At 38.0% G+C, this 22,327-nt stretch overlaps 1 protein-coding gene across 1 annotated transcript in view; it reads left to right on the top strand.

Moving 5' to 3' along the window:
- Nucleotides 1-22,327, top strand: part of TDRD9 (tudor domain containing 9) — a 256,016-nt gene that overhangs the window by 200,148 nt on the left and 33,541 nt on the right. Inside the window, exons 23-29 of the mRNA XM_043986132.1 lie at nt 6,499-6,599; nt 10,629-10,802; nt 15,010-15,121; nt 15,568-15,780; nt 16,093-16,182; nt 17,281-17,541; nt 21,264-21,425. Of these exons, the coding sequence (XP_043842067.1) occupies nt 6,499-6,599; nt 10,629-10,802; nt 15,010-15,121; nt 15,568-15,780; nt 16,093-16,182; nt 17,281-17,541; nt 21,264-21,425 (1,113 nt within the window). The remainder of the gene's footprint in view (nt 1-6,498; nt 6,600-10,628; nt 10,803-15,009; nt 15,122-15,567; nt 15,781-16,092; nt 16,183-17,280; nt 17,542-21,263; nt 21,426-22,327) is intronic.

Here is a 22,327-nt window from a genome sequence, read left to right as displayed (position 1 = left end):
GCAGCCTGGTTGCCACTATTGCTATTGTCTGAGATGGTAGAAGTAATTTAATGTAGGTTTTTACAATTGTTTCTTTATTTTTTATTTTTAAAAACATTTTGAACTTAAGTACAAAATGAGAAAAGGAAAAGTTGCCATGTACATAGCAGAACATAGAGAATTCAATATAAAACAATAAATTTCCATTTCAAGAAAACTGTGTTGTTTAAACATCTAAATGTGGGCTCTAATCTGTCCCCCCCCCCAGTTTGGGGGGAAACTGGCTAAAATCACTGATAAATTCACCCCAAGAGTTTAGGATTTTAAGGGATTTTAAGATATAAGATAGTAAAGAGAGAGAAAGATTGAGAATAGATTCCTTATAGCATGGAAATCCTAGCCTTCCTAACTGCCCATGTGAAGTCCTGCCACCAAGCTGATGTCTCAGACCAGAAAGGAAGAAGCCCTCTGACAGTGTCTGCTTCCTACTTCCTGTCCTCCTCCCAGAAATGGGAGGTTCTTCAAGTTGATTGGCTGAGAGCAATCTCCTGTTGATGTAGCAGTCAATCAAGTTGGACCCCTGGGCATCTACCAAGTTCCATTATCTTAACACAAAACCTATATAATAAACACTACACAACGTTTTCAGATTTCCACAGCATTTCTTTGCTTCCTTGTTGGTTTTCTTTGGTTCTTTGCTATGTACTTGTTACTTTATTTTCCCCCATTCTCTTCCCCTTAAAGAAGGTTTCAATTAAGTGTGGAGATGTATATCTATATATATGTAGAGAGAGAGAGACAGGCAGACATATACACACATACATACACACATATACATAGATATCAAATACATATTCACATATGTGTAAGGCTGTACTATGCTTTTTTCTACTCGTCATCCATTTCTCTGAAGGTGGATAGCATCTTCCTTCATAAGTCCACGTTTTTCCATGCCTTTCCAAGTTAACCAGCTCATCATTTACACCACAGCAGTATTCCAGTCCAGTTACATCCCATCTGAGATACTGTCCGTGAAAGTTTTTCCCAGTTTTTTGCATTCCTTATATCCCTGGCTATATAGGTTTTATTTATGCAAGAAAATTTTAATTTATTTACCCTATCCCTCCTCGGTCCTCTGCTTTACTTCTACCCACTACCTTGCCTTCCTATTCCTTACCTCACCCACTCCTCTAAGAGTCCTTCCCTTACCCTCTTCCCCCTCCCTTTTCCCTTTTAACCCATTCATGATGAGAGCAGGTTCCATCACTACCTGCCTTCCCCACTACTAGCTTCTCTGAAGTAATTACTCCTTTTCATCTCTCCCTACCAAGTTTCAGTTTTTTAGAATTATCCCATCCCACTCAGGGCAGCCAAAGTGTTTCTTTCAAACTACCCAAATAATAATGACCATCATAAAAGTGCTGCTAATATTTTCATATATAAGAAGTAAACACTTTGTCCTTGTTGAGTCCCTTGTACTTGGTATTTAATGTTTACCTTATATTTATCCTGGATGTTATATGTTGAATTTTCCCTTAAGTTCTGGGGGTTTTTGTCACAAAAACCTGAAAGTCTTTAATTTGTTGAGTATCCTTTTTTTTTTTCCCCATTCAGAATTATATTTAACTTTACTGGGCAAGTTACCCTTGGTTAAAACTCCAGCTCTTTTGCTTTATGGAATATAGTATCTCAAGACCTATGGTCATCAGTGTGGTAGCTGCTAAATTTTGTATAATCCTTATTGTAGCTCCATCATATTAGAACTTTTTTTCTCTTGTTGCACCAGCAGTTTATTAATGTCTCATTTTTCCCATATCCCCTACAATATTTGTCATTTTCCTTTGCTGTCCTATTATTGAATCCAGTAGGTAAGAGAGAGTACCCCAGAATTATTTTAACTTGAATCTTTCTCTTTTTTTAATTATAAAAGTATTTTATTATTTCCAGTTACACATAGAGATAGTTTTCAACATTTGTGTTAATAAGATTTCTAGTTTCAAATTTTTCTCCCTCCCTCCCCAAGACTTCAAGTAATCTGATATAGGTTATATATGTACAATCACATTAAACATATTTCTGCATTAGTCATATTATGAGAGAAGAATCAGAGAAAAAAGGAAAAGCCTCAAAAAAAAGAAAAACAACAACAAAAAACTCCAATAGAAATAGTATGGTTCAATCTGCATCTAGATTTTACAGTTCTTTTTTTTTTTTTTCTTCTGGATTTGGAGAGCCATTTCCATCATGAGTCCTTTGGAACTTTCTTGTACCATTGTATTGCTGAGAAGAATCAAGTCTATCACAGTTGATCAACACATAATATTGTTGATACTGTGTACAATGTTCTGGTTCTGTTCATCTCACTCATTATCAGTTCATGCATGACTTGCATCTTTCTAATCAATAGTGAGTCAGAACATTTTTTTTTCTTATGGCTAGAGATAGCTTTGATGATTTCATCTGAAAACTCTTCATATCTTCTGATCATTTATCAATTGGGTAATGACTCTTATTTTAATAAATTAACTCAGTTCTCTATATGTTTGAGAAATGAGGCTTTTATCAGCCGAACTTTCAGTTTCTGTTGCTAACTGTATTTCCCTCCATCCTATTCCTTTCAGTTTCTGTTGCTAACTGTATTTCCCTCCATCCTATTCCTTCCCTATGTCATTTATTCTATTCTCTCTTTTTACCCTGTCCCTCCTTAAAAGTGTTTTGCTTCTGGCTGTCTTCCCTCAGTCTGCCCTCCTTTCTATGACAGCCCCCCCCCCCCCATCCCCTTCTCCTCCTACTTTCCTGCCGGTTAAGATAGATTTTTATACCCAATTGAGTGTGTATGGAACAGTTGATAATTTCTTGTAATATTGTATTAAAATCCTTTTTTTAAAAATTGTAACTTTCAGGTAGTCTGATTATTCTTATATTCTTTCTCCTCTATCTGTTCTCCAGATCAGTTGTTTTTCTGTTGAGATGTTTTACTTTCTCTTCTATTTTTTCATTCTTTTTGTTTTGTTTTATGATTTCTTGTTGTCTTAGAACTCCATTATCTTCCCCTTGACAAATTCTAGTTTTCAAGGAATTATTTTCTTAAGTTTTTGGTTCTCCGTTTCAAGTTGGTTGGCTTTCTTTTTATAATTTTCTTGATTTTCTTGGATTGATCTTTTTTCTTCTTCTAATTTTTCCTCACTCTCTCTTATTTGCTTTTTAAAGTCCTTTTTAAATTCTTGCAAGAACTTTTTCCTGTGCTTGAGACCATTTGACATTTCTCATTGAAAAAAAGAATGACTTTTTTAGCTCCATTCTCTTCTTTTGAATATGAATGAACCCAGATCTTCTCTGTCCCCATAGAAATTATCTGTGTGCTCTTTCTCCTTTTGCTTGCTCATTTTTAAAAAATTTTTTGTTTTGTTTTATTTTTTAGCAGTTATTTTCTGAGGTCTGTTTTGGTGCTCAATCTTAGGCTCTCCTCTTCACTCCTAAGCCATAGCTAGGGCCCCAGCCACACTGACCCACAAATGGTTTTGCTCCCTGCAGTTCCTCTCATGGCTTCAAACTACAGCTATCCTCTCTGCCCAGTAACTGAAACCCGTACTCTGCTCTCCTGCACGTGCCCATAGCCCACAGGGTGCCCACCCCTTTCTATTGCACACACCAGCTGTGTGTGCTAGCTCCTTCTCCCCATGGTTTCAGCTCTAGGTACTGGATATGTGTGGTCAACACAGCTGTGCTTGGCATCCTTTGACAGTGGAAGGGCCTTTAGTCTTCTTCTACTTCCCACATTGTAAGGGAGATGAAAGTTTCTAAAGGTTGAGGCTTGTTGTTTGTTGATTCTGCAGAGTCAGCCTGGAGGTGTTTGTATCCTGGAAGTCTGATCTTTCCTGGAGTTTTCTCAGATTGTCTTAGGAGGACATCTGCTTTACCCCCAAGTTTATTTCTGCTTTTCTCTAAGGCTCTGTTCTGTCTTTTTTTGTGGAGGAGATTTGGGGATCTGAAAGTTTTCTGACCTCCACCATCTTCCCAGAAACTTCTCTTCTTGTAGTTTCTTATTGGGTTTCTTGATCGTTATTTGGTGGAAATTTCAGGTTTTTGCTGAAGTAGGTGGTGGTCTGCTTCTGGTTAGGCAGATATCTTAATGAGAAATCCACACCCAAATTAGATTACATTAATTGAAGTGAGGGTAGAACTTACCCATACATCTATTTTAAAATAGAATTTTAAGTTTTTCCTATCCTCGTGTTCAACTTTTGCCAAACACCCTCTTCTTCCCCTCTGTCATGATTTAGGTGCTTGGCATTTTATGTTTTGATCACCAGACTATGTATGTTGCATTTAGAGTTTGGTACAATTCTGGCCTTACAATTAGTCAGACAATAAAATATGAAAGTTAAAGGAAATAAAATTATTCAGCTCAGACAAAAGAAATTTCTGAGGGATTTGAATAATAGTTTTCATTTATATGACAAATTTTTTTTGTGGGGGGGGGTAATGGGGGTTAAGTGACTTGCCCAGGGTCACACAGCTAGTAAGTGTCAAGCGTCTGAGGTCAGATTTGAACTCAGGTCCTCCTGAATCCAGGGCCAGTGCTTTATCCACCGTGCCACCTAGCTGCCCCCAAATTATTTTTTTTAAGTAACCAACTTTGCATCATTGATAGCATGTCAGTCAGAAAATTCTTCCTTTATGTCAGTTTGAGTAAAAATAGTTTTTTTTTTCTGACTGAGAATTATTCAACAGAATAGATTACTTACTGATGGAGGTTGTATAATTTTGCTACTTGGCATATTTTAAAATATTTAATATCTTGAGCTGTTATATGCATTACGTAAATGTAAAGCTGCTTCAACATGAGGAATCTAGGCTAGAAATGCCTTCTGGGCACTGAAATTAATAGTAATAAGAATAACAATATAGAACACATCTGTCACAGGGGAAATGGGTAGTGTGGGGGTCCTTAGGTATTTTTCTTTAAAGAATTACACCCTTGCAGGGGAAGCTAGGTGGCACAGTGGATAGAGCACTGGCCCTGGAGTCAGGAGGACCTGAGTTCAAATCCGGTCTCAGACACTTGACACTTACTAGCTGTGTGACCCTAGTCACTTAACACCAATTGTCTCACAAAAAAAAAAAAAGAATTATATCCATGGGCAGCTAGGTGGTACAATGGATAAAGCATGGGCCCTGGATTCAGGAGGACCTGAGTTCAAATCCAGCCTCAGACACTTGACACCTACTAGCTGTGTGACCCTGGGCGAGTCACTTAAACCTCATTGCCCCACCAAAAAAAAAAAAAAAAAAGAATTACACCCTTTCTCACACAAATCCAGTTAGAATAAAATAATCTTTTATTTAGGTGCTAGAGAAAGGAGACCAAGAGAGAAGTCAAGAACTTCTCTGGAGAGCAGATGGCACAGAGACATGATTCTCTGAGATAACTATCTCCTTGAGCAGGAGAAAGGCAAAAGTTTTTATAGATGGTACATGGAGTGGACAGATGAGGTGACCATTTAACTGTAGAAATTCCCTTTGGGGGTGGGAGAAACTGGAATGAGAAGTGGTGGTCCTGACTTCTGGAGTTATCTCTGTCTTCTGGTGCCAATCAGGCAGCATCCACGCCTAATGGGCTTATCTCCCTTACTTCTCAAGGTGTGTTCATCCTTCAGTTTAGCTTCTCAAGGAGAGTTACTCCAGATGCATGTCCTTTAGTTCAGCTGGCCAGTTTAAACTTTAATAGCCCCAAATTCCTTGGTCTGTCCCAGCCCATAACAACATCTATTTGATGAGAAAGGTTTAAACTTTATAAAAGTATTTTACCAGTGATTTTTAAAGAGACCTGTTAGTCAGTGTCAAAAGCTCATTATAGTGCCTTAAATAAATTTTCTTTTTTAATTGAAGTACTATAAATTCCAAAAAAGGCCAAGGCCTCCTGCTGCATCTGGGGTCATCTCCATTCATCCTGATCTATATCTTGCTGGTGTACCCATATGGCTCCGGAGGAGAAAGTAAGGCTGGTGACTTTGCACAGCCCTCTGTCACTTAAATCCAGGTCACTTGCAAGTCATGGCATCTTCCTAATATCATGGTCCTCTTTGAGAATGAAGTACAAACAACTATAAAGTCAAAAGAGAATTTTAAATACTTTCTCCTTCAAAGCCAAAACTTCCTCTAACTTTTCCTAGGTCTAAATGGAACTTAAGAAATATATTTTTGCTTATTTGAATTACTTTGAAGCTATTTTTAAAAAGTTTAGTCTAGTTTTGATTTTGTGTTAGAATTGTGTGATTTTTTAAGGGAAAAAAACTTAGCTTGGTAGGTAACTTAATTTACAATTTGAAACTTGATTATAATTTTTTTAAAGTCACTATTGCATTAAATAAAATACTTGCCCATGGAACTTGAGACTAAACTGTTAATTTATTTTTTAAGTTCCTTAAATATTCAGTACTATGTTAGTGAGTTGTTGAATGGAAGAATCTGCTGTGGTACATTTTAAAAGAAGCTGTCATTTTATGTTTTAAACAGCTGAAGCATATTCCTCCCTATGGATTTATCTACTACAAACAACTTCAGTCTCTCTTTAGGCAGTGTGGTCAAGTAAAATCCATTGTATTTGATGGTACAAAGTAAGTGGTATTTTATTTTTTTCTATTCATAGTATAGTTGTATAGGAAAATAATAGTTATATATGAAAATACATAGTGATAAAGGAAAATAATAAAGGTTCACCGCTGCATCTGGGAGAAGGGAGGGAATATACTTCAATGCATTAGCCTTCACATAGAATATTTATTTATAAGACTGGTACATGGCCTCAGACACTTGACACTTGCTAGATGTATGACCCTGGGCAAATCACTTAACCCTCATTGCCCCGCCTTCCCCCCCCCCCAAAAAAAAGACTGGCGCACATAGTAGTTAGTAGCAGTTGTTGTTTTTAACTGTACCATTCCTTTTATTGGGAAACTAGCAACTATTTATGTTTTCTCACAATCTTGAATAACCTGAACCATGTCTTGAGGAATTGAATACTTGGTTTTTTTAGTAGGAGACAGGAGAAACCACTTTATGAGATCTATGGCTTTCTGTTTGAGCTTATATTCTGTAAGTGGAAGACAGCACACAAAAAAGAAGTTGAAAAGGAAAATGGGATGCACCCCGAGTTTAGTCCCTGACCCTGTGGGGATTCCAGGAGGAGCCCTCCCATTGCAGCTGGGGGGAGTTCTTGGATGAAGAGCTGGGGGCTTGGTAGAGGTGGTTCTCTGTGCAGTGAGGTAAATTCTAAAGACTGATCTAGAGTGGGTCAGTACACAACCATCTAAAGCCTTAAAGGATGACTGGCCTAATTTCCAAATTATCAAACTTATTTTCAGTTAGTAGGAGGTTGTTGCTTTCATAGCAGGATAGTACCATATACATGTTTTGAATACCTGGGAAAGAAAGGCAGATTAGCCTCATTTTATTGGTGAGTTTTAATTCCTGATACTAGTATACTACTTAAAGCTTGCAAAATGGGAGACAGCATTGTCTAGTAGAAAGCTCTTTGCACTTGGTACTCGGAAGAGATGAGTTCAAGTCATAATTTTACCACTTAATTGCTATATGATCTTGGGCAAGTCTATACTTCCCTGGGTCTCAATTTCCATACCTGTAAATTGAAGGGGTTGGATTAGATAATTTCTGTAGTCCCTTTTAGCAAGGGATAGACACACAAGCACAAAAGTTCTTATCCAGAAACATGGAGTCTGAGGGTCCAAGTGTGGTTCCGACGTCTAGCTGAGCTTTTGGCGAGGGAGTCCCAGGCTGCCTGTCTGCTGTTGCGTGCAAAAGCTGACTGTCTCTACCTCTCTGTGACTCAAACGGGAGGTTGAGTCAGGTGGGAGAGGGAGAAAGGAAACCCAGAAGGGAGGTTTCTACCTCCAAGTTTTATGTGCCAAGAGGAAAGAGGAAATTTCCTATACCCTTCAACGTTTGGGAGCCAAAATGTCATTGGGAAAATGGTGTAAGGGAGAAAGGTAGGGGTTTGAGGTCCTTAGGAATTCCTCTTTAAAGAATTAGGGTGCAGCTAGGTGGTGCAATGGATAGAGCCACCAGCTCTGGAATTCAGGAGGACCTGAGTTCAAATTTGGCCTCAGACACTTAACAATTACTAGCTGTGTGACCCTAGGCAAGTCACTTAACCCCAATTGCCTCACAAAAAAACCCCCAAAACCAAAACAAACAAACAAAAAAAGAATTACACCCTCTTGCACACAAAAGCAGTTAGAATAGTTTATTTCAGGGCTGAGGAAGGGAAGGGGAATGGAAGGGAAACCATGAAAGAAGTCCTTGGACTTCTCATGGGGAGAAAGTCATGTCACAGAGAGAGTGGCTCTGAGATACCAATCTCCTCAAGCAGGAGGCTGGCAGGTACTTTTATAGAGGACTGATGGGGGTGACCATCTGACTGTGGAAAGTTCCTTTAGTGAGGGAGGACCATCCTCCACTGGTGGTAGCTGGAGGAGTTGGGTGAGGGGTGGCTGCAGATCTCTCAAGCCATCTCCTCAGGACACAAAGGAAGCAGCCACACCTAATCTTATTGCCCCAGGGTTGAAGGAGACTAGAATGAAGGGTGGGGGTCCCAGAGCTAACTAAGTCCGAACTGGTTCCACTTATCTCTCTAGGGGTGTCTGTCCTCTAGTTTAGTTTCTCAAGGAAAAGGTTCTTTGATGTGCCCCAGAGAACTTCTGGGGTACCCCGGGCCCATAACACCTTTATCATATATGTGATCACATTTGATCACAGACTCTCAGACTTGGAAGGAACCTGTCAACATGAATTTTCTTTCTTTTTTTCTTTCTTTTTTTTTTTTTGGTGAGGCAATTGGGGTTAAGTGACTTGCCCAGGGTCACACAGCTATTTTCCTTTTCAAGGTGAATTTTAAATGAAAACAATCAATACAACAAAATTGCAGTCTTTAATCAGGGCAGTGAGTTGCTGCTTGGGGTGCCACACTGCAAGTACTGGAGTACCCAAGGTGGGGTATTGGAACAGGGTTGATATAGGGTACTAAGGCAGAGAGAATGACTAGGCTATGGGTGGGAAGGGGTAGGTGTCTCACTCTTTCAATAGGTAGGTTGTTTTGTATAACAATCAAAAGTCCATAAAGAAAAATTGGGAGTCTGCAGAGAGGAGAGTTTGGGAGATCTACAAAATAATCGGAGGCTGGAAATGACCGTTAGGTTAGCCTTAGGCAATTCATTGCCCAAGGAAAGGAACCTGGGCAGCTTCAGTCACTTCTTAGGTAACTGTGTTTGTTGGACCTCTAAGGCCACCTAATCCTACCTGAACAAGAATCCTCTCTACTCTGTCCCCAACTAGTAATCTAGTAAGTTTTAACCTCAAGGACCAGAGCAAGGAATGTATTGCTTTCTAAGCAAGCCTGTCTCCTTTGTAACTCTAATTGTTAGCAATCCTTTTCTTGAATTAAGGCTACAGGTTCCTAGATTTGTGCTCTGGGATCAAGTAAAACAAGTCATACACAGATACTTTGGCATAGTTTCGAGTCAGAAAAATCTCAGTTCAAATTTTGCCTTAGATCACATAGCCCCTCAATCCTGCTACCCTGAGAATATGATCCAAGGATAGCAGGAAATGAGAATTACAAGGCCTGTATTAATAATTTTTACCTACATTCATTTTTTAAAAAGGGGAATGGAAATATAAAACACTAGTAATTCCAATTATAGGACTTCGAGTTCATTTAAATAAAATTTTCATTTTAACAGCAGAGACTGTTTTTCTAGGAACTTCAGTTGCAAAACTTCTTTGGCACAAGGTCTGCTTCTTCAGAGCTCTCACTAGACTAAATTAGCAACTGTCTTGCTAAACAAAAGATCCCTTTTTAACATTAACCCTAACATTTTATCCCTTTAAGTATTTTGGGAGGCAATAAGTGTGTTGTAGTGGAAAGAACCCTGAACTAGAAGGCAAAACGCTTGGGTTCTAGTCCTGCTGTAGGCATTTACTTAGTGTTTGACCTCCAGTAGGTCTTTGGCTTTCTCTGAGACAGTTTCCTCAGCTATCAAATGGTGATAAGTTAACTGGCCCTGTTCCTCCACAGATGTGTTGTAATGAAGTAATGGAGGTGAAAATGCTGTAGAAACTGTAATTCAATTTAGGTGTGCTCCTGATCTTCCAGAAACATAGAATTCATAGAGTAGAGAACTGTATAAGAATTACATGCAATAGGGGCAGCTAGGTGGTTGGGACAGCCAGGTAGTGCAGTTGGATAGAGCACCGGCCCTGGACTCAGGAGGACCTGAGTTCAAATCTGGCTTCAGACACTTGACACTTACTAGCTGTGTGACCCTGGGCAAGTCACTTAACCCTCATTACCCCACCCCCCCCCAAAAAAAGAATTACATGCAATAATAAAAAAATTTTTATAAATAAATTCTCTTTTGAAATATATATTCTTTTAGTCACTGCCCCTGTCCCCCACCCACTCCCCTTCAGTACATGCTTCTGATGAATTGTAAAATGAAAGGTTCCTGTGAATTTCAGAGGGAAAGATTTATCCGGGATTGGTTAACTGATCTGGAATGATGTTAGTACATCTAGTTAATACTTTTTTTTTTGAATAAATATTTCTTTTTTTTTTTGTTTGGCAACAGGGCATTTGTGGAATTTACTCGCAATCCAACAGAAAGATTTAAAACTCTTCCTGCTGTGTATATGGCAATAAAGATGTCTCAAATAAAAGTTCCACTTGAACTCAATGTTCATGCTAGTGAAGAAATTGAAGGGAAGGTGCAAGGAGGCACAGTTACAAAGCTGAGGAACACAAGGTACGAGTGCTGAGGCATTTTTCTTTCTGCCAGCTTGTGGATTTTCAGATCTTACTAGCACTGTGGTGTGGTGGAAAGGGTGCTCTAGCTGAGAGTCCTGAGGACCTGAGTTAGATTTCAGGATTTGTTACTTCAAACCTGTGGGACAATAGGCAGTTTTCATTTAACCTCTCTGGACCCCAGTTTGCTTGTCTATAAACTGAAGAGGATTGTATGAGAGAACCTCTGAAGGCTCTTTTTGTTCCAAGTCCTATGTTCTGGTGTCAGTAGAAGTTAACCTTTTTTTTTTTTTTTTGCCTTGAACTTTCTTAAATGCATATGTAGGCCTCACAGAGAGCTTATTTGGGAGATGGCGGGTGGGGGAGAATCTCAAGTTTCTTTTAAACTGCCTGGTTTTTAGACTTACTTCCAAGTATTCATCATGTTGAATCAGTTAATCACTACTATGTCCTTAACCAATGAGAAGAAAAGTTCTTTGATATTTCTTGCTGTACAATGATAGAAAATGATTTATAATGAGAGTCAGTATGCTCTAGTGTTAAGTCAGAAGATCCAGGTTTGAATTCTGCCTTAGATTCCCCATAGTAAAATGAATATAATGATACTTGAACTGCCTGGCTTACAGGGTTGTTGTGAAAAGAACACTTTGAAAACTTTGAAACTTCTTTCCCTCCAAAGTTCATTTCCTTTTTGAACGGAGTTACTAAACTGGTAGATGATGAGAATGCTGAAGATATAACTTATCACTTCTTACAGAGCAGATGCAGAGAGGTGGACTGGATAGTAATATACAGTTAAATGGATTTATAACTGGTTAAATAACTGATATAATATCTTATGGTTCAGTATCAGGGTGGAAGGAATTTGTGAGCAGAAGGCCCCCAGGGATCAGTGCTTGGCCTTGTGCTATTAAATATATTCACCAGTGACTTAGATAAAGTCATAAATGGCATGCTTATCAAATGTGTGAATGGCACAGAGCCCTGAAGAATAATTAATACACTGAATAACAAAGTGAAGATCTTGACAGACTATAGCTTTGTACTGAATCTAAGAATTCTATGGGTTAAGCATAAAGTCTTATCCAGAAGTGTTCTAGAGCCAGCCCTACTTTGCTTGTGAGAGTCCATTTAATTTTCACTGTGAAAATTCAAATAAGCCTAAGTATGTACACATTTTTTCCCTAGAGAGCCCAGTTGTTAAATATATACCAGCACACACCTATATCTAAAAACAGCCAGAGTTCCAGGAATAAATTCATTACCAGACTGGAGGCCTGGCGACTTGAAACTGATGATAATAATAATGATGAAAACTGACATTTTTATATCACTTTAAGGTTTTCAAAGTACTTTATATCCATGATCTCATTTGAATCTCACAATATCCCTAGTCTTACCCTTAAATTTGAAAAAAAAAAATCAACTTCCCAATTACAGAATGGGGCGGGGGGGGGGTGCGGAGGTCATGATTAGGTCATAGATTGTCTTGAGATCTTGAGTTTTTCATTGACTGGAGGTTCAATATGAGTCAGCAATGTGATATAGTAGCCCAAAAAAAGCTAATGAGACCTTGGGCTGCATTAATGAAAGCATGGCTTTTAGGAATAGGGAGGTGATACTTCCCTTCTTCTCTACCCTGGTCATACCTAATCTGGACGATTGTGTTGAATTCTGCCTGTCACCTTATAAAGTGCATTGATAAGTCAGAGAGCATCCAGAAAACTACAACCAAGAGGGTGAAAGACCTTGAGTTTGTTGTATGAGGATCCTTTAAACAAAATGAAAATGTTTATCCTAAAAAAGTGAAGATTCACGAGGCACTAGATAAGTTGTGTTCAGCTATTTGAAGAGCTGTCCCATGGATTGGACTCTGGTCCCAAAAGGGAGAACCAGAAGCAAAGAAATTTGCAAAAAAGCAGATGTAGGCCTGATATCAATAGCAGTTACAGCTGGAGACATGGAATGGGCTATCTTAAGAAGTGTTTTCCACCATTGGGGGTTTTCAGGGAAAGGGTATGACTACTTGTTAGGTATGTTGTAGTGGGAATTCCTTTTGATTTTAGGCTGGTCTAGATGGTTGCTGAGGTTTCTTCCAATTCATCACTAAGCCATGATAAAACCTTGGAAGAGAACTTTAGTAAAAGTTATGTGATAGGGGGAGCTAGGTGGCGCAGTGGATAGAGCACTGGCCCTGGAGTCAGGAGTACCTGAGTTCAAATCCGGCCTCAGACACTTAATACTTACTAGCTGTGTGACCCTGGGCAAGTCACTTAACCCCAATTGCCTCACTAAAAAAAAAAAAAAAGTTATGTGATAAATAAGATCAGAAATCTCAAAAATTAATCGATTGTTGTTGTTTGTCCTTCATTCTCAAAGAGGACAATGCCCTGATGTCATGACTTGCATTAAATTGGATTTAACTAAGAAAGGGCTGTTTGTAAGGTCACCGATTTCACTCTCTCCTCCAGAGCCATCTGGGTCCACTGGCAAGATATACATCAGGGTGATTAGAGATGGCCCTGGATGCTTGAGGCAATTGCCCAGAGTCACACAGCTAGTAAGTATGTGAGGTGAAATTTGAATTCAGGTCCTCCTGACTCTAGGGCCAGTCCTCTATCCACTGCACCACCTAGCTGCCCCTAATCAAGATTGCAATGAGTGACTGTGATGTAGGATCCAGATATTTTAAGAGATTTGTGGAGTTAGTGTTGTGGGTACTTTCTCACTGGCATAGATCTCAAGCTGTCTATACCTTGTCATTTTTTATATATCCTCAATAGAGAATTAACCAGTAAAGGACTAGAGGACTTCTATAGTTCTTTTAACAAAACTCAGATAATCAGTACAGCACTTAGGCTGCCCACTTGTTAAACCTTGTTCTTCATGTAACTGTTTAGTTTTCATACATCAAACTCTGTGCTAAGGACTGGGGATAAAGGAGAAAAAAAATGGTCCCTGTTCTTAAGGAAAATGGTCTAATGAAGAAGATAATATGCAAACAACTATGTACAAATAAGATATAGACCTGATAAATTGTAGATAATCAGTAGAGGAAGATACTAGCATTTTGGGGGATTGGGCAAGGTGTCTTGTGTGAAACCTTTTAAATGGACCTTTAAGGGGCAGCTAGGTGGTGCAGTGGATAGAGCACCGGCCCTGGAGTCAGGAGGACCTGAATTCAAATCTGGCCTCAGACACTTAACACTTACTACCTGTGTGACCTTGGGCAAATCACTTAACCCTAATTGCCTCACACCAATATATATATATATATATATATGGAACTTTAAGACTTGAGGGAAGCCAGTGGAGTCTAGAGGTAGAAATGAGGCAGGAGAGTATTCCAGGTATAGGGGAGAATCCTGTGTGAAGAACAGCAAGGAGGCCAGCATCACCTGGCACACAGAATGGGAGGAGAGGCTTAAGGTCCATCATATACTTCCTTAATTATTTTTAAACCTATCCAACCACAATTTTAATGTTTTGCAATAAGTATTAAATCCCTCATTGTATCCTGGGGATTTTAATGCACTGTATTTGGGAATTTGAATCCCAAACCTGTTACCAAACTACTTTTATAATCCTCAGGAAATTAATTAGCCTCTTTGAGCCTCAGTCACGATTGGGATTGGAATAGATGACCACCAGGGTCCCTTTAAACTCTAGATTTGAGGCTCTTTGTGCACAAGAAGCACAATAGCCATTAATAATTAGCTCTAATTGTAGAAGGACAGTGATCTATTTAAAAGTATACTGAATCTTGGAAATCTAATTGCTTTACATTCTGACTAAAAGGCATAATCAATAGAAATAGGCTTATTTTTCATTTTCTGAATTGAATTTCACAAGATAAAGGTTTCACTCATGCCAGCTTAGGTGGCAGGTACACCATGGATCAGGCATTCTGTTTTATTTCATGTATCATATTTCTTTTACAAATTTCTGCATGGCTCTCTTGTTTTGATGAGTGAAAATACTTTACTTGGCTTTGTCTGTAGTGTTACTCTGAAAAATTTATTTCGATTTCTGTGGTTTAAATAATATTTTAAATGCCATGAATTTTAGAATTCAGCATTAATATGTAACATTCAATTAGGATGTATTATTACGTTTTACAATTATGTATGTAGACCATAATGATAATTTAAAGCCTATGAAGATATCTTCTGTATCACCGCTTTTAAAAAAGTTATGTATTTATTTAGAGTGAACGTGGACTTCCAGAAACAGACAATTGATACTATGCAGATTTCATTAGATGCTCTAGAGCAGTCACAAGCAATTACCAGCCTGCTCTTAACCATTGATGTCACCGAGGTAGGAGGGATTTGACTGAGAAGACTATATAGTTTTTCTTTAAATTGAATTGAATCAACTATATTTAAAACTATATTTTATTAGGAGCCCTAGATTTTAATTAAATTTACTAATGATTGGTGTGTAATGTGGGATAGCTCAATGTAATTTAATATTATTTTATTGTGAATACTTTCCCCAAATATACAGATCATAATCACTTCCCTTTGGTGGTTGTCTACTTGTTTTTGAACTATCAAATAATAAAGTTGTCAATGAAGCTGATAATTAGTTAAACTAATATTGTACTGGCATCTTCATTTTTTATATTTGGGACTTTTAAAATACAATTTTAGTTAGGTTAAAGATAATGATATATGAAGTATTGTGATTTTAAAACCTTTTGAACCTTTCGTTTGGTATAGAAATCCCTTTCAAATTATTTTATTTCCTTTTTTTCCCCTAAGGTTGTAGAAGTTGGTCACTTCTGGGGTTATAGGATTGATGAAAAAAACACAAATATTCTGAAAAAACTAACAGTTGAAATAAACCAGCTGAAATTGATGCCTTTGCCAATTCGTCCACATCCTGATTTAGTTTGTTTGGCACCATTTGCTAATTTGAATAAAGAAACCTATTTTAGAGCTCAGATCCTGTATGTTTCTGGAAATTCTGCTGAGGTATGTTGTTCACTAATAGATCACTATAAGGTAAATGGACAAGAGTTTGACATTTAGAAAAAAGCTTTTGTGATAAATATAAATGGCAGAAATTACTTGGAAAACAACATGAAATTTGGTTGGTTTTGGTGGCTCTAAAGGATGTATAGTATAGGGATCTATAATTGCATTAGATCTGTTATGTTTACTCATTGAGTTGCTATGGTAACAGTTCAGTATTATTATAGTGCATTATGTTTTTGATCCTGATTTATAGTCTCTTTAGTGATTTTTATTTCTACCTACTCTTCTGTTTCTGATTCTTTATTATAGGTCTTTTTTGTAGATTATGGTAACAGGTCTCATGTAAGCCTAGACCTTTTAATGGAAATCCCTTGCCATCTTCTAGAGCTTCCATTCCAGGTAAGATGAAAAGAGGAATGACTTCCTACCTTCTTTTTTCCCCCACAGTTAATAAAATTTATCTCAAATATGTTTTCATGTAGTGCTTATATCACCAGCAAGGAAAGGTTTAGGGATTGTCAAATACAGGAGTTCATTTTCTGTACAGTCTCCTCTCTCCAGTTTGTTATTTGTAAAGGCAAGGCAGTGTTCTTTCACTTTGTTCTTACATTTCTTACTATGATATCTTGGACTCAAACAGCATAGAAGCATGCTTAACAGAGAAATGCCCAACACTTTTATCCATTACTATGCTAGTATAACCTACTACTAAAATCTCCTTGTCATGCTTCATGGTAACTTAGGAAGCAGTGTGGTGCAGTATCTCTCGAATTAAAGGATTTTAGTTCAAATCCTGATTCTGACAATCACCTGTGTGACTTTGGGCAAGTCACGTCACTTTTTGAAACCTCAGCTTCCCTTTCTATAAGTGAGGAGATTATACCAGATGACTTCTGAGAACCTGATGCCTCTGTGTATGTGACCAAGTGATTCTTGAAGCTCATACCTGCAGGGATAGGTATGGGATAGGTCTGCTAGCTCTCTTCGTTCTGACAGGTTCTAACCGATCTAGAATGGAGTACAAGCTTAATGATGTATGTTGTATCTGTAATTCAAGGATCCACCTTGTTAATTAAAAAGAGGCTTATCACCAGAAGGCTGTCTATCAAGTGTGGTTATTTAGGAACCTTGGAGGGGTTGTTATGCACATTAATAGAGGCTGGACCCACACAGATGAAATAGTGGACCTCTTAAAGTTAAAGAAACGTAACCATACATGCTAACATAAATTCAGAACTGAAATGTGAAATCCTCACTTATCTCAGCAGTTTGTTTTAGGCAGATTGTTTTAATGTAGATTTGTCCAGTCGAGGTCCTGTTTCTTTGTTTGAGATGGTAACAGTTGTGATATTGTATATTCTTAACTAAGCCTTTTCAGGGCAGAGAAAGAATCTTAATTGTCTTGGTATCCCCCTCCAGTACCAACACAGGGCTTCAATAAATGTTTGCTAAATGATGGAGTTTATAAAATGTTATTGTGCCATATTTGTCTTGTAGGCTCTGGAATTCAAGATCTGCAAGATGCGTCCTGCTGCAAAGTCTCTTGTCTGTGGAGAGCACTGGAGTTATGGGGCTAGCCAAAGGTTCACTGCTTTAGTCAATGGCTGTGCTCTCATAGTGAAAGTGTATTCAGTTGTGCACAGTGTCCTACATGTAGATGTGTATCGCTACTCTGGGATTAAAGAAGTGGTGAACATCCGAGATGTGCTTATCAAAGAGTGCTATGCTGAATTAGCAGAGGAATCCTATGAATCCAAAGTAGGTATATTTGGATAAGGAATTCTGTTTAACTGGATGACATGGCATAATTCAGTGGGACTCTATTTAGCACAATGTAGAGTGTTGACAGCAAAGTTGGGTGGTAGGCAGAGAGCAAAAGGGACTGCATCTTATGTTTTATTTAAATGAAAATTAAAATTGGAAGATTTAAAAATATTGAGACTTTCTGGGGAGAAAAGATGGGAGGAGGAATCCAAGAAGTATGATTTTGGATAAATAAAAGAGATACAGTAGGTAAACTATATCTACAGCATTCCCATGATCAACCAGTCTAGACACTTGTCAAATAAGAAAGTTAGATCAAGATGGTATGCCCATGTATCCAAACACTTAACAATGGATGCTGGCTCTTTGGGATCATCACTTCCTTTTCTTGCTGTTTACTATCTTTTGAATGATATTTTCCAAAGTTTCCCCAGGAATTGAAGTCAGACTTACTGGCCTATAGTTTGTAATCATTCTTTACCTTCTCTTTTTTGAAAATCAGAAAAACCTTTACCTTTATGCTGTCATATGTTATTTCTTCTGGGTTCTATGATCTTTCTTATAAGTTTCTAGTGATATCTTTTGTTTTTACATCATCTTTATTTTTTAATATATTCCCCATAGCCATCCCTTTATAACAAAGAATTTTCCAAAACAGGGAGAAGGCGTAGTTTTGCAAAACTAACCAACGTATCCACCATGTCTGAAGGCATATGCTGTGTTCCATGCCCATAATAAACTTCTCCCTCTTCAAAGAACAGAGGGGGCTGCATTTTTTTTTCATTTCTTTTCCAGTGCTGGGTTAGGTCATTATTAATTACACAGAATTCAGTTTCTTTTTATTTTATTTACATTGTTTTCATTGTGTATATTGTTTGCCTAGTCTGGTATCAGTTGATATAAATCTTTTCATGCTTATTTGAATTCTTCTTATTTGTTGTTTCTTATAGATAGCAGTTGATATTTCCTGACCTTGATGTGTACCACAGTTTGTTTAGCCATTCTCCAGTGGATGGGCATCTATTTCTTTGTTTTTGTTTTTTTGTTTTTTTTATATTTTTGCAGGGCAATGAGGGTTAAGTGACTTGCCCAGGGTCACACAGCTAGTTAAGTGTCAAGTGTCTGAGGCTGGGTTTGAACTCGGGTACTCCTGAATCTAAGGCCAGTGCTTTATCCACTATGCCACCTAGCTGCCCTATTTCTTTGTTAACATAAAAGAATCCTGCTGTCAATATTTTAATATATACAGAAACCTTTTCTGGTTTTGACTTCCCAAGGAATGTCTCCAAGATACTTCAGAGGCCACTAGGATTGGCTCAGCAGTCCCATCTGCCAGGTCTTTGGTGCCTCAGATGTAGTTCGTTGGAGCCTGATAACTTTAACTCACCAAGTGTAGCTAGCTAGGTGCCCTCTTATTACTTCCTTATTTATCTTGTCTATCAACTTCTTATTATGATTTTTTATTCTGACCTTTCCAGATCAGATTTGCTTTTCCTTGGAGGAGATTCTTTCTTCCCTTCTACCTTTTGTTTCACAGTCTCTCCAACCAACTCATAATCATAGGTTCTGTTGGGTAATGAGTAGGACATTGGACTTGAAGTCAGGAATACCTGAATTCAGATCCTCTTTCATACACATACTAAATTGTGTGACCCTGGACAATATCACTTAACCTTTCTCTCTGCCTCAGTTCCCAGATCTGCAAAATGAGGAGGTTGGATTCCTTGGCCTCTAAAGCCCCTTCTAGCTCTGAATCTGTGATCCTGTAATCCAGATTTCTTCTTTACCTTCAAAGCTTTTTTCTTTGTAGAGAAAGAGAAGTTTTTCCATTGGCCAAAGTGCTGCACCAAAGCAAAGAGGTCTGCTACAGGTGGATGAGACTAATGACTACGTCTAACCCAACATAAATGAGCTGTAACAGAGTTCCTTTATGCTAAGAAGAAGCCATTTCTTTTCAGCCCTCCTGCCCTACTTGCCTCCCTCCATGTACCTGTCTTAATCTTGCATCACCCATATCCCATCACCTAGCTTCAGGGATTCCACAAGATTCTGTCTGGATACTCTTTTACTTTCTTTTCGTGACTTTATCAACTTCCATTGGTTTGATGATCTAAACAATGCTGATTGCTCCTAAATCTGTGTGACTAGGCCTAGTCTTTTTCTTTCTTTCTTTCTTCCTTTCTTCCTTTCTTCCTTTCTTCCTTCCTTTCTTTCTTTCTTTCTTTCTTTCTTTCTTTCTTTCTTTCTTTCTTTCTGGGCAATGAGGGTTAAGTGACTTGGCCAGGGTCACACAGCTAGTTAAATGTCAAGTGTCTGAGGCTGGATTTGAACTCAGGTCCTCCTGAATCCAAGCCAGTGCTTTATCCACTGCACCACCTAGCTGCCCCCCAGGCCTAGTCTTTCTTGAGTTCCAGTCCTATACCTCTGACTTTGATCATTTCGTCGCCAAGGGACACCACACTGCATTTTGTGCCTACATGGTTCCTTAGCACTATCGGAAATACAAACAAATCATTGTAAAATTACCCTTTCCTATTAGACTTGCTGGAGGTATGGTTCTTTCTTCTTTCATCCTTGACAAATGTCAGAATTGCCAAATGCTTGTTGGGAGCAACTTTTATTTAAAGTGTTCTTGTGTCTTTTCTTGGTTGATGATCCCAGCTTTGATACCACCACTCTTTGAATGGTAGTTAGTAGTTTATGTAACAGTGGGTCTGTCACTTCTCTAGACTTCTTGCTTCATGTGTAAAATGAGAGAGGAAAATGATTAGAGTGTCCTACATATAGGGTCCCTTCAAGTCCCCATATACAGTTCTGTAAGATGGAGTCAGGAAACCTGGATTGTAAATCTTTGTCCTGAGATCACACATTAAGCTCTAGAAGTATCCTTAGTCTTCTGGTCTGAACTCTTCACATATGAGGAAACTGAGCCCCAGAGAAGTGAAATGATTGTTCCAGTGTAGTTTAAAGACAGGAGCTAGAGTTAAGCTACTCAAGATTGAATCCAGTTTTCACAGTGATTAGCTTTCATGACCTCTCTGAGCCCCTCAGTAGTAATACTTATAACTTTATAGTGTTATTGTTATGGGCAAAGGGCTTTGCAGACTTTAAAAGTGCTATGTAAGTATGAGTTTTAATTGTTACTTTCAGTTTTTCTGTTTACAAAATATGAGTTAAATATTAATCCTCCCTGCTAATATTTTAGAATTTTTAAAGAATTAATGTGCCTGTATCTCTAAGCCATGTCTTAAATAGCTACAAAGGGGAAAGCATCCCTGCCTGTTGCATCTGTCTTTTGGGCTTTACTTATGTAGAAGTAATCCAGCCAATAATGATTAAAGCAACAGAACTTTAAAATGGGCACATATTATATAACATAGCGTAAGGGTGTTTAACTTAATGCACCTGAGGGAGTGAGCATGAGAAAGGGAGCAAAGATGTATGACAAAAAAAAAAAATGACAGCTACCCAAGACATAAGGGAGTGTGGCCCTTGAGTACAGTGATTTATGGTCATACGAGGAGTATCCTGCAAACTTGTTACCCCCATGAGGCTGTGCTTTTGTCACCCCTTTCCAGTCTTACTTGGCTATGCCTGGTTTAGTCTCACATAACTGTGTTACTGTGGAATAAGGGCCTGGAATTTTACTGGGAATAGAGGGATGAAAATAATTTTCTTTTGTATGTTGATTAAAAGCTTTTCATGTAACTCTTTAGCAAAGCAATGAAATGCTGAAGGAATTCTTTTCCAAGTCAGTGGAAAATGCTGCCAGTGCAACTATACCACCATCAACTCACAGTAAAGAGGATGAAAAGTTTCTGATCCGAATATTGTTAGACAGCTTTTCTGCTAATAAACTTGGTACCCCAAATTGTAAGGTAATTTTAGAAATTGTCTTTTGAATATCCTAAAAAACTTATTATCCCAAGCCTATAGCAGTAAGTTGCTACTTATTGTTTTGAAATTTCTAAATTCCATGGAGATTTACTTAATTTCAATTCCTTCTCTTCCCCCAAGTGGGTAGTAATTTCTTCCTTCTCGAATTTTCCTAGAACATTTTAGATCTCTCCTAATCCCTATTACTTTTTTTCTTGTACCATACTAATTTGAATATGTATCATTTCCTTTTCTCTATTAGATTGCAAGTTCTACATGGATTGTGTCATTTTTCTTTTTGTATTCCCATATTCTCTAGCATAGTGCATGTTTGTTGAATTAATTAATGTAAAGAACATTTTTTTTCAGAAAAAGTATGATTTATTGGTCAGGCTTCCGCAATAATATTTTGCAGGTCAGTAAACTTTTTGAATCCCTCCCAGGCAGCAAATGTTTTGTCTCCTCCTTGGCAAAGGAGGTCCTTAACCAGTAGATTGAAATCTACTAGTTAATCTCAGCATATAGAACTTGGAAAATTTCTTGCCTGGTTGTTGCTACTTCACCACCCCTTTTTCATTAAATGGACTCAGCAGTACTGCTTCTTTCTGTACTCAGGGGAATTTACTGACAACTCCATGGTTTTAAGGCTTTGGACACATAGACCTGGGGATAGCTAGCTTCTGTACTCTTATTACTAAGAAACCTTACATTTGTGTGATATTTCCACTAAAATGTAAAATTCACTGATTATCCAATATTTTCAATAAAGCTTTCATTGAAGGTATTAGGGATGTTGGTCAATGTTCCTCCCTCCCCCAAAAAACTTTACATTGAAGTAATCAGTTACATCCCCAAAAAGGTCTATTTGGAAACATTTTACTTAGTCTGGAAGAAGCATGGAATT

Source organism: Dromiciops gliroides, chromosome 2 (genome assembly GCF_019393635.1).
Source record: "Dromiciops gliroides isolate mDroGli1 chromosome 2, mDroGli1.pri, whole genome shotgun sequence".
In the NCBI taxonomy this organism is placed as follows: domain Eukaryota; kingdom Metazoa; phylum Chordata; class Mammalia; order Microbiotheria; family Microbiotheriidae; genus Dromiciops; species Dromiciops gliroides.
Note: the sequence above shows the minus strand (reverse complement) of the source record. Positions and strands in the feature narration are given on the sequence as shown.